Source organism: Macaca fascicularis, chromosome 11 (genome assembly GCF_037993035.2).
Source record: "Macaca fascicularis isolate 582-1 chromosome 11, T2T-MFA8v1.1".
NCBI lineage: Eukaryota > Metazoa > Chordata > Mammalia > Primates > Cercopithecidae > Macaca > Macaca fascicularis.
This window is the reverse complement of record NC_088385.1, coordinates 26279821-26293069: the sequence shown is the minus strand read 5'-3', so window position 1 is coordinate 26293069 and position 13249 is coordinate 26279821. Positions and strand designations below refer to the sequence as shown.

General features: G+C 36.5%; 1 protein-coding gene across 31 annotated transcripts in view; it reads left to right on the top strand.

Annotated features, from left to right (window-relative positions):
- SOX5 (SRY-box transcription factor 5) overlaps positions 1 to 13249 on the top strand; it is a 1031820-nt gene that overhangs the window by 989138 nt on the left and 29433 nt on the right. For all 31 annotated transcript variants that reach the window (XM_065523881.2, XM_074006410.1, XM_074006408.1 and 28 more), the window contains one exon: positions 11821 to 11966. In XM_065523881.2, the coding sequence (XP_065379953.1) occupies positions 11821 to 11966 (146 nt within the window). The remainder of the gene's footprint in view (positions 1 to 11820; positions 11967 to 13249) is intronic.

Genomic DNA, 13249 nt, shown 5'->3' with positions numbered 1-13249 from the left:
AGCTCATGGTTTAGCTAAAGGAAAGTCATTCATTCTATGGTATAAGTCAGCTGTAATAAGTGCTATTGCAGAGCACATATAAAATTCTACAAAGAGAGGAGACTGTTGGATTCTGTCTGGGAAGGACTACAGAAGAGTATGAGTTAGATATATCCTAATTCAAACTGAGCCTTGAAGAAGAGATAGATCCCTAGGCATTCTAGATAGTAAGAAAAAAATCACAAAGTGAAATAGCGTATTTTTAAGAAATGCACTGATTTGTCTAGACTGTAGAAAAAATGTGTGGTGGAAAGTGATCACAGCCAAAGCTGAAAGGATGAGATGGCAGAATGATGTTGGAATTCAGGAAACCATTGTTTAGGTGTAGGGCAAGAATAAGTTACATGAGATAGAAATAAACAGTGATAAAGGAGAGAATTAATTAAAAAGATATTAATTAAGGAAGAATTGACATAATTCAGTCACAATAGAATATATCTGGTAAAGGTCAAGTTGTAGACAGAGGAAACTAGAATTTTGAATTTATGAAATAACAAGGATTATTATGCCTCTATTAACAATTAAAGGGGAGCCCAGAATTGGAGCAGGTTTGGGAGAAGACATAAACATGTAATATATGTTGAATTTGAAGCACAAGGAACTATTTAGGTAGAGATGTTCAGGAAGAAGCTGGAAATATAAGCCTCATAGGTAAAAGAGGTGCCAGAATTTTAGATACGGAAATTATTCCTTGATGAGGTGGTTGAACACAGGAGAACAAATAAGTCCATCAAAAAAGGCTGTGTGTGGTAAGAAAAGAAGTGGAGTGAAGAATCGTAGGTATTGCATTAGATACTAATAGATAACTAATATGAATATTATAATATAGCTAACTAATATTTATTGCTATGTAACAAATTAACCTAAAACTTAGCAGCTGGTATTGCATTAGATACTAATAGATAGATAACTGATATTAATATTATAATATAGATAACTAATATTTATTGCTGTGTAACAAATTAACCTAAAACTTAGCAGCAGAAAACAACCAATATTTATTGTCTAATTTATTATTATTTATTGTTTAACATTTATTATTATCTGTTTTCTGGAGGTCTCTGTTCCTTGCCACATTAGGCCTGTACCTAGGGCTGCTCGTAGCATGACAGTGGACCTTCCTGAGTGAGTGATCCAAGAGAATAACAAAGAGAAAGGCACAGTGGCTTTTATAACCTGTTCTCCAAGTTCATCCAGAGGCAATTCTGCTTTATTCTGTTTCTTATAAGAGAATCATTAAATCCAGCCCAACTCAAGGCAAGGAGAACTAGGCTCCAACTGAAGTAGAGAGTGTTAAAGTATCTTTGGACGTATTTTAGAACAACTATACTTTTTTTAGATGCAAAACTGATGAAGAGTAAGTTGAGTGTCTGAGAATAAGAGTAAAGAGCAAGTGGGTATTTTAGAATAAGAGTGAAGATAGGGTAATGTCATGCTAGCCTAGGAAAACTAAGTTTCAAAAAAAAGGGATTATTTAATGGTGCAACTTCTGCAGGACAATTAAAGAACATGAAGAATAAGAGCCTTAGGATTTGGTTGGAGCTCATGGACAGGTAGACTGACAGAAATTTTAATAGAACGGTTTGAATAGATTTCCAGTTATACAGAGCAGAAGACTATGAGGAAAGAAAGTTAATTTGGAGACATAAACTCATCTCTTTCTAAGTTTGGTGTTGGAAAGTGATAATACTTTGAGAAGGCTAAGTAGAGACAGGTTTTAAAATAGGAATATGTATATTACGCTTCAAGAGGGGAGAGGAAGAAGAGTTAAAGCCATGTATAGATATGAAAAAGTGCAAAAGACATGTATAGGTATGAAAAGTGATGGGAAGGGATTAACCCTTGTAAAGGAGAAAAACTTTTCTTCTTCCTGAGAATGAAGGAAAGGAAGAGATAAATGGTAAAATTTCAGAGAAATTTTGGAATGATCAGAATGAAGGCTGAAGGAGTGTGTATCAAATGCTTTAATCTCCACAAAGTAGAATTCCAGATTATTTGTTAAGAGGAATTCAATCTGGGCAGTGGGGCCACAGTGAAAAGAGCAACAGTAAAAACTGAAGTTTTGAGAAGTTTGAAAAAGGTTTCAGACACATGTGTGCTTTTTCATCTTATGGTCTAACTCCAGTTACTCTGCTCAGCATCCTAAATGAGCTCCAAGATTAGATTTACTTTTATGTACTATGTAAAAGAAAAAATATTTTATTTGGCAAGAATCATTCACTATCCTAATATACATGTAAGCTTATAAATGTCAAAGTGTTAGTACATGAGCAACTTTTGCAATGTTGTTAGAACTGGAATATGTGACTAGTAGAATAACTAATATGTTTTTATTTGTAGCACGTATGAATATTTTTTCTTTAGCATTCCCAAGGATTAAGTATGGCAAAGTATTTTAGAAAGGCAAGAACATACTAAGTGTCATTTATCATGACTTTCCCCACTACTAAAACATCTCTTTTTTTTTCCTGAAAAGTCCCTTCACCACATACACATCCCTCATAATTTCCAAGGATTTAAGTCCACTGCAATTTACTTTTCTCTTTTCAACGAATGCAGATGTTGAAAGCTGAAACTTTAATGAGTAATAATGTAGTTGGATAAAAGCTGTGAGGATTAATGGTGTTGTAAAGGTCACTCCTGAAAGAAGAATTAGTGTGTGATGCCATTATTAAACCACAGAAAACTGTGGACTGAAAGATGACTTAAGTTATCGTTAATGACATGCGGCTCTTTGCTATATATCTATTAGCTACAAATATAGAAAGTGACTTTTTGAGGTTGGTGACCAATATTACAGTGTATTCTATAAGAATGCTTTTGATATGGTACGCAAATGATAGGCAGCTCCAAAGAAAGGAGATCCTTAAAAGGCATGAATAGTTCAGAAGAATGATGGATAATTTTAGAATCTTTTGACCAGATGTTATCTTTCCCTTATTGGCTTTTTCCACCTATATCGAACATATGTATAACACTTTTAAGTTTTTTTTCAAAGCATTTTTTTCATCTATTTTCTCACTGCAGCTGTTCTACAATTATAGACCCTTAACTAGATGGAGTAGATATCCATATAATCTAGTCAAAGCTTGTTATTTAGCAGATAGGGAACACAGACCTAAAGAGCCTATGTGTCTACCTAGGGATTTGAAGTAACTTTTTGTCAGAGCGTAGACAATTCTATGATTCTATATTTATTACCTCAGCTTTAATTTTAAGGAAATAAATGTACATAAAAATCTAGTAACTTATCCAGACTTAGAGCTAATGGATTTTGGAGCCTTAGAGCCATAATTTATTAGTTGGCATTCATTCTTTTTAGTTGTTGCCTTTTGGTAGCCACTATACATTAGATGCTCTTTTGGGTCATTTATCATTTCACTCATACATGTAACAAATGAGATTTAAATACTCTCTCTTTGCCATACGTTTTGCTTAGTCTGGAGGGTAAGCAGACAACAGCCTTGGACTGAGACTTTCGGTGCCTACAGTCTTTTTCCTAGCATATCTTTGGAACGTATTGGAATGTACTGTTCTTAGCCTTCCTTCCTCAGAGGCATTAACGCTTGAAAACTAACTATACCTGAGCAAATGTAAATGCACATTGACCCAGTAAAACAAAGGGCAATATTTCCAATTCCATTAATTGGCTACTTGATTTGTACAGCATCCAGTTTAATATATGATGACTTGAAGGAGGATATTATTTTGAAAGTTTGTTAGTTTACATTTTTATTTTATTATTATTATTATTATTTGAGACAGGAACTTACTCTGTCTATTGCCCATGCTAGAGTGTGGTGGTGCAATATTGGCTCAGTGCAACCTCCACCTCCTGGACTCAAATGATCCTCCCACCTGAGCCTCCCAAGTAGCTAGGACTACAGGCATGTACCACCAAAAATTCAAAAATATGAAAAAAAAATATATATATATATATAGAAAGAGAAAGAGACAGAGTCTCGCTGTGTCACCCAGGCTGGAGTGCAATGGTGCAATCTTGGCTCACTGCAAGCTCCGTCTCCTGGGTTCATGCCATTCTCCTGCCTCAGCCTCCGGATTAGCTGGTACTATAGGCACCCACCACCACGCCCAGCTAATTTTTTGTATTTTTAGTAGAGACAGGGCTTCACCGTGTTAGCCAGGATGGTCTCGATCTCCTGACCTCATGATCCACCCACCTCGGCCTCTCAAAGTGCTGGGATTACAGGTGTGAGCCACCGCGCCTGGCCAATTTTTGTATTTTTTTAGAGATGGATTTCCCCATGTTGTCCAGTCTGGCCTCGTACTCCTGGACTCAAGGGATCCGCCCACATCAGCCTCCCAAAGTGCTGGGATTACAGGCATGAGTCATTATGCCCGGCTGGTTTTTAATAAGCAAAATTTATACAAGGATTTTAATGAGAAAAACCTTGTTTGCGGGAAAGTGATTGAAAGAATGTAAAAGAATATTGTGATTCATGGAAAGCCATTGGATTATCAGGAAGTTGGAGATATCATTCAAAGACATCTGGCAATTAATATTTGCATAACACTTTACAGTTTGCAAACTGCTTTCACATGTATTATCTAATTCCTGTGAGCTTTCACAGATAAAAAATTGTCTATTTATCTGAGTGTCAAAAATGTAATGCTGATCAACGACCACAAAAATAGGAAAAATATATATTTGTTGAAAACCACTGGAAACACATATGCCATTACTTTTACTTACAACTGAAAAGTCCTATATAAAATAAATATGTAGTAAATAAGAATTTGTGTTGCATTAATATCATCTGTTAAATCCATGAATTTTAATAAATCTGTACCATATGGTCCAGGCTTCTATTGATAAGAAGACAGAAATGATCAATAGACTTGGAATTATCAAGGCAGATACTTTCAACTTAGAATATGCATTTGTTTCTTCAACAGATCCTGCCCTGGGCCAAAGGAATAATAGATTGAACTAAAAAATGCCAAGTAGTCCATAGACCACTATGAAAGACAAATGCAAGACAATATGACAATAAAAACATTCACAAGGTTTTGAAGGAACACGTGTGGGAAGCACTAATCTTGTCCAAGAACATGTCTAGGGTATGTGAGAGAAGTTCCCACAGAAGGGGTGATGTTTGAATAAATTCACACACACACACACACCAGAAAGAGCCTTTCAGCAAAAGAGAAAAACTTGAGATACAGGCGTGTGAAGTGAAAGGATGAAGGCCTGTCCTTGGAAAAGGGAGAATGTCGTGTACAGCTTAAACATGGGACTCATGAGAGACTGGCAAGAGGGGACACAGGAAAGACAAGCAGAGTTGATATCATGAGGAGATTCTTAGGCCTTGTGAAAGAGTTTGGGACTTATCTCAGAATGACGATTTTCCGGGAACATGAAAGAGTTTTAAAAGTTCCAGTAAAAGCTGTACACTGGGATCTCTTGAAGATTCACAATGCACATTCACATATTCAGGATTTTAAAAATTCATGCAATTAAACCTTTTTAACTTTAATTTTGTATTTCCTGCACTTACTTGTACATGGAATTATTTTTTCTTTTTTTTTTTTTTTTTTTTTGAGACGGAGTCTTTCTCTGTCTCCCAAGCTGGAGTGCAGTGGTGCGATCTCAGCTCACTGCAAGCTCCGCCTCCCGGGTTCACGCCATTCTCCCGCCTCAGCCTCCCAATTAGCTGGGACTACAGGCGCCTGCCACCACACCCGGCTAATTTTTTGTATTTTTTAGTAGAGATGGGTTTTCACCGTGTTAGCCAGAATGGTCTCGATCTCCTGACCTCATGATCTGCCCGCCTTGGCCTCCCAAAGTGCTGGGATTACTGGTGTGAGCCACCGCGCCCGGCTGGAAATATTTTTTCATGGGCTATTACAGATCATTATTTTATGAAATGTTTTTGGAAGCACTAGGGTACCAGAGGAGAGTTTGTAATAAGGGATTTTGACATCGATTTTTTTTTAATACACATAGATAGATAAATAAATAGATATTTCTATTTTTATCTTTAGACAGATTCTTGCTTTGTCACCCACGCTGAAGTGCAGTGGCAGGTGAACATGGCTCACTGAAGCCTCTACCTCCCAGGCTCTGCCTCAGCCCCCCAAGTAGCTGGGACTACAGGCAAGCACCACTAAGCTCCACTAATTTTTTGTGTTTTTTTGTAGAGATGGAATTTCACCATGTTGCCCAGGCTGATTTCGAAATCCTGAGGTCAAATGATCTACGCGCCTCAGCCTCCCAAAGTGCTGGGATTAGAGGCATGTGCCACCATACCCGGCATTTTTTTTTTTTTCAATATTTTGAAATGCTTTATCTAGAAAGAGAGTAGACAAAAATTCAAAGAGTGCAAGCCTAAAGACAGGAAAACCAGTTAGGAGTCTAAGGCACAGTGGGATATCAGGTGGCTTTCATGAAAACAGAGGATGGAGAAGCAAATTTGAGAGCTGAGGAAGAAGTGCAACTGTCAGGGCTTGCTTGCCTTGTATCTTTAGAGGGTAGAGGAGAGACCTTAAATTATTCCCAAGGATTGGAAGGGCAGCTGACAAGGTCTATGGAATATAGAAAGCAGTGATTGAGGCCGTGGAAAGATGATGAATTGTTTACCAGACAGCTGTATTTCAGGTACTTATGGGACATTCAAGTAGAGAAGCTTAGTCAATAAACAGATACATGTATCTGGCAATCTGGAAGGGTTTGAGGCAAGCAGTAGTTATTTTACAGTTCTTGGGATCATTTCTCAATTGTTAGAGACATAGTAAAGACCAAGGGTGGCATATTGGTTTCCTAGAGCTGCCATTACAAATTACTGTAAACTGGGTGGGTTGAAACAGAAGTTTATTCTCTTGCTATTCTGGGGGCTAGAAATCTGAAATCAAGGTGTGAGCAGGGTTCGTTCCTTCTGGAAGCTCTGAATGGGAATCTGTTCCATGCCTCCATGCTGCAGACAGTCCTGGCTCATAGATGCATAACTCCAATCTCTGCCTGCCTATTCACTTGGCTTTCTCCCCTATTTCTATGGGTCAAATCTCTCTCCTCTTTTAAGGACACCGGTTATTGGATTTAGGGCCAACCCTAATTTCAGGGTGATCTCACCTCGAGATCCTTAATGACATCTTCGAAGACCTTGTTTTCAAGAGAGGCCAGAGTCACAGATAATGAAGTTTAGGAGTTGGATATATCTGTTGGGCAGACAAAATTCAACCCATTACAAGTGGTTTTGTATTTTATTTTCTTTCCTTGTACAACAGCCATTACTAATTCTTTCCTTTTAGAGTTGATCTCCTCAAAAATTAGACTTTCTAGTTTGTCCCTTCTTTTCTGCCTCTGAAAAAATATATAAGGGGCCTTTTGGGTTAAGAAAAACAAAAATTTTGAGAATATTTTTGGTAATGGTTAAGAAGAAACACCGAAGCATAAAACATCGAATTGTAGGCCAGGCATGGTGGCTCACGCCTGTAATCCTAGCACTTTGGGAGGCCAAAGCTGGAGAATAGTGTGAATCCAGGAGTTCTAGCCCAGCCTGGGCAACATAGCAAGACTCCATCTCTACAAAAACTTAAAAAGTAACTGGGGGTAGTAGTGCCCATAGTCCCAGCTACTCAGGAGGTTGAGGCAGGTGGATTGCTTGAGCCCAGAAGTTCAAGTTTGCAGTGAGCTATGATCATGCCACTGCACTCCAGCCTAGGTGAGACCTTGTTTCAAAACTAAATAAATAAATAAATAAATAAAATTATAGTGAATTTAACAAAGTTACAGAATCTCACAAATTTCTTACTCTAACCCACATTTTCCAAATCTCATTTGAGATGTTAACTGGAAGTTATATTGACCTTTGCCATCTCATTTTCCTCTTAAGACTGAGGTTCACCAAACCTCTCCTATACACATGCCCTCCCATCTGATCCTGACTTTAGATGCAATTGTTGCTTGAATCTATAATGAAGGCAGAATAAAATGTATCTATCAGATAGCCATTATGTGTCTCTTTGGCCTTTATGGTCTGATGCCCATTTAATTGAACCTCTGTGCCAGCCAAGGAATGACATCCCCTCACAGATTGCATCATAATAGTCAAAGCCATGGTAACAGGAGTGCTAAGGGTGAACGTATAGGGAAAATGAAAGTGTGAAGAGTAAAGAAAGGAGTCTAATATCTTTTCCTGCCTCTGTAGATACCACGTGCTATTTCCTCCTTCACATGTGTTATTTCGTCTAATTCTTCCATCAACTTTACCTTCATTTTGTAGTTAAGGGAAGTGAAAACTTAGATTGAGCATTAAAATTTGTCAAATATCACACTTACCAAGAACTGGAAATCCCAGATCCAGTTGAATCCAATTTCCAAATTCTACTTATTTTACTATGCCATTTTATAAAGTGACAGTTACTGAATAACTTTCATTGACCATTTATGATGATGAAAGACTATATTACCTCACTTAATCTTGACATTTCTGTTATCTAGTGAGTGTTATCCCTATTTAACTTATGAGAAGTTACTCATAAGTTACTTGCAACGTAGAAAAGTAAAACAACTTGTATAATTTATATAGCTAGTAAGTGTCAAAGCTAGGATTTTAATTTAGGCTTGCCCAGCTCCAGAACACAGGCTTTTTCTAATAATTGGAATCTTGAATCAAAATCTAAGGATTAGGTGAAGGAAGGGTCCCAGGCAGGGATACAAACACAGAGGAGAGGCAGTGAGGAAAAAGGAACAATGCTAAAATGAGATTCAATAAGGAGAGGATGGTCAATGCTGTCATCCCTCTCAAGAAATGGAAAATGTCCTTTGGATTTATTCGACAACTAAAGACCAATAGCAACAGAAACAAGATTGCAGTGAGAACTGGAGAGTAGGGAGGGAATGGGAGATTATGAGATAATGCATCTTTGAGAGGCTTGACTTCAAAGATAAAAAGAGAAACAGTGTTGGAAAGAGAGGGCAAAACAAAGTTAAAGAAGACACTTTATTTGCTTGTTTTAGGAGAAAAGAGAACCTTAAGTATCTACAGGTTGAGGTGGTAGAGAGGGTAGAGACAAGTAGATAGATGATACAAATGAGAAACAGAATAATCAATGAAGAAGTATAGAAATCTAGAACTCTTATTAGGAGATTTGCCTTGATTGAAAGCAAAGGGACCATTTTTATTGAAACAGGAGGAGCAAACTAGGCATAAATGGACATAAATTTGAAGGCAGCAGAAGCTAAGAGTGTGGGTAGGCTCAGGAAGGTGAGAGTTCAGTCTTACTGCTTTTTGCAAAATCAGAGGCAAGGCCATTTGCTGAGAGAGACGGAGTCAGCAGGGTTAAGGATTTGGTGACTATGAGGAGAACAAACTGTAAAGAACCAGCAAACAATCCTATTAAGATTGAATGTTGTCATATATAAATGGCTTTATGATTTAACATAGCAGACAAATGTTAACATTTCATATAGCATTATAACTAAAACTCAAGAGTCTCTAAAAGCAAGAATGTTTATTTTAAAGTGAACAGTTATTTCTACCTGCACAGAAACACACATCTCAAATTGGAAATAACCATTACAGAACATAGGTCTGTCAGTTACTCCCCCTCATAATAATTTACATTCCTCTTGCATCTATATTAATCATTTTTCCTACACAATGTTATCTTGGCAGTCCCTAAAAAGCATAAAGAATTCATGCTTTTATTCAGTGCCATGTGCCAAGCCATTTCAAATATATTTGTGTTCTGGAGAAGCTAATTAGACTACATAGAAGCTAAATAGACTACAAAAATGTATGATGCCAGGTTGCGTATAAACAGGGGTTAGAGCATAGGAAAATCAGACTGATCCTCTTAAGATTTTACTAAATGAACATATACCAAGACCGTCACGGTCATGTAAGAGTTGTATTTCTATCTAGAGTAATATTGTTCATGAACAAGTTCAAGAATTATACATTAAGAATGATGTACAGGAGATCCAAATTAGGATGTTGAGGATAATAAAATACAACCATCTTTTACAGTAAATATTAGCCCTGAAGATCTGTTCTAGGTTTAGAGTTGTTTTCAATTCACTGTTGTGTTTATAATGAGCAGAGATGTTTTGTTCTTTGAATAAGTTCCAATGAATTTAGCTCTGAAAGGCAAAATATATAATCACTCTCAAGCTTCCCTTTTCTATCGCCTACACTGGAACTTTTCTTTCTGCCTCAAGGAGATCAGAGGACCAGGTCTACTCTGCGCATAGTAACAGGGGGAAAGGCATGGATCATTTAGAAACCTGCCAGCACTGAAGTACTGCATCAGTTTCTGACATCAGTTTCTTCAATAGAAACGTTTAAGCAGCAAGAAAATATTCTGTTTTTTGGCAATCAGCAGATCAGATAGAAGAGTCTAGCAATACAACAAGGATGTGTAATCTGACATGATTAGACAAGGCTCTTAGTACCAGAACATTCATAATTGAGACAAAGAGTATTAATAACACTTTCCTAACACGGCAGTTAGCCATTTTATATTTCCTTTCTTTAATCTTAGTGTTTTTCAACAAATCATGGGATTTAATAGCGTGTTTTGGCAGATTAGAGGATTTATGGCCCAGATGTTTTTTGTTCTAAAAATGGATTAGGGTGTAAAGTTTGCTGGAATCCATGGAACATGTTGAGGCAAGCCGGTCATTTTATGTGTGATTAGTGCCTGCCTTCTGTCTCACAGTCCCTCCATCTGTCACAATTCACCAATGGATCTGGTTAGATTTAGCCTCGTGTCACAAACAAGTCCCTTTTCTGGGCAATTTCATATTACAGATTCATTTTATGCCATTTTATGCCCTAGTTAAAAGATAGGGAGAGAGGAAGATGAGATATCAGCTTTTCTTTAAATACTTGCAAAACATCTTTTTCCGTCAGTATTCTATTCTAATATAATGCAGATCATCATACTAATATGCATCAAATAAATAAATGATCAGTGTTAAAAATAAAATTAAATAAAAATTAGTTTTGGTTGTTACATCTGTTATTCTATAAAAGCAATATTTTGGTAGTGTATATTACTAACCATGGACTGTGGAGTTGCATGCATAAGCTGATCGTTTGGCCATCTTATTAAGAGTGTGAATTAAGTGTGACTATAGTTAAGAGTAGCCACAATTTCTTATCAAACAATTACAGGTGCTTGGTTACATTCTGTACTTGAAATTTAGCCTAACTATTACAAGTTTGCATCCATAGCAAACCACTGCCACCTGTGGTTTATTTCACCATTAATGGATTTTTAGGAAGAAAATGCTCTTCAGTCGGTTAGTAATGATTTATTTCTTCTGTATATAACAAACCTAATAGTGCTATACAGACCCTCTTAAGTGGCCTTTCTAATACTAGGAGAGACTCAATAGTCATAGTTATAATTATGAATACCTAAATCTGTGCTAAAATTCAAAAGTTCCTTGCAAAAAAAAAATTAAAGTGGGTTTTGTATTTGCACTACAAAATAATATTCGAATAATAACTAAAGCATTTACTTAAAAAATACATCTTCAACTTCTTTCGAAATAGTTGGAAACAACCATATTTCACTTAGGTATTATATTTTTATTACAGATATTTGAACATATTGGAAACATGTTTATGTATGACTATATGAATCAGTCATTGTCAATTATTCATTCATTCATTTTAGATAAATCCCATGGAGAAATCATTATAGGCCGGACACTAGCTGTTACCAAGAAAAGAAGTGATTTTTATGGTTACAGGCTAGCCTAGACATGCATTTATACAAAAGATATCCTTTGATCTGTCTCATGTTCAGGTTACTTAAATGACCATGATGCTGTCACCAAGGCAATCCAAGAAGCTCGGCAAATGAAGGAGCAACTTCGACGGGAACAACAGGTGCTTGATGGGAAGGTGGCTGTTGTGAACAGTCTGGGTCTCAATAACTGCCGGACAGAAAAGGTCAGTTCATAACATAACTTACTTTCTAGAAATACTTAATTAAATCGCCTGATGCTTTTTAAAAAAAATATATATATATATATTTCCATCTTCGTATCATCCTCAGAATGATTCTCTGTCCCTTTTCTCCCTCCATTAATATAGACGGCCTCATCACCTTCCTAAACAAAACCATCTGGAAATAGAAAGAGTTATAATTCTCTTGATCCATCTCCAAACCTTATGGACAATGAATATCCCCTTTTACGCCACCAGCTTGTATTAAAACAAAATGGCATTTGAAATATCTGAGTCTGACTAAAAGTTTTGCTTTTCAGAGATGCTTAACTTGTATTTGGGGATGAGCTGGATTTGAAATGCTGAATCTTCCTTAATCAGCATAAGCTTGGATGATATCCATGCTCATATTCTAAGTATTTAGGATCCTGAGCTTGTCATAATATGTTTCCAGCATAAAGCACTGTCAAGTGTTAGATGAGTTCATGACTGGAAATTTTGACTTTATTATAAAACAAAATGTACTTATTAAAAACTTTGACATTATTTGTATTATAAATAAGGCCAGTGAAACTTCTGAATTTGAGAGACAATGATTTCAAGCCCTTTTGTCTAAGCATACATGGTGTTTTATTTAGAAAAATATTATAAGTTGAAATTTATAGAAAAATATTATAAGTTGTAAAATCCTCAGAATTATGTACTTTTGGAATATTTGATATGTTTTAAATTGAAATTTTAAAATGTTACCCAGTCCTCTTTACAGAATCCTCTAGATAAATGGATCCAGTAGAGAAGAGAAAAAATGATCAGCTACTTAGCAATAACTGGAAAGTTAATCATAATAGGAAGCTTATGAGTCAAACAGAATTGTCCAGAATGAGCAGATTGCTAATTTGGATAGCTTTCTAGTTTCCCAGGTTTTATGTGGAGTTTGATGTATAATCACTAAGAAGCTGGCAATCTGCATAGTGAAGGTGAAATGTATGGGTGATCCTGTCACAACTGCTCTTTCCCTGGTCCTAATATGGTAAAAATTAAGGATGGAGAAATGATTTCAATTCTATTGTGTGTCCAGAGGGGAGAGCAAAGGATAGATCAGTATACATCCCTTGCAGTCTTACAACATAAGACGTATGACATTGGTGTCCTGAGAAGGGCACATTTTTATAGCTAAGCACCAAAAGGAAGGGGGAAAGCAACGTGACAGTTCTAAAGAAGGAATGATAGCAAGCATAAAGGAATTTATATTCAAATATTTAAACATTCTTGAAAGGATGCTTGAA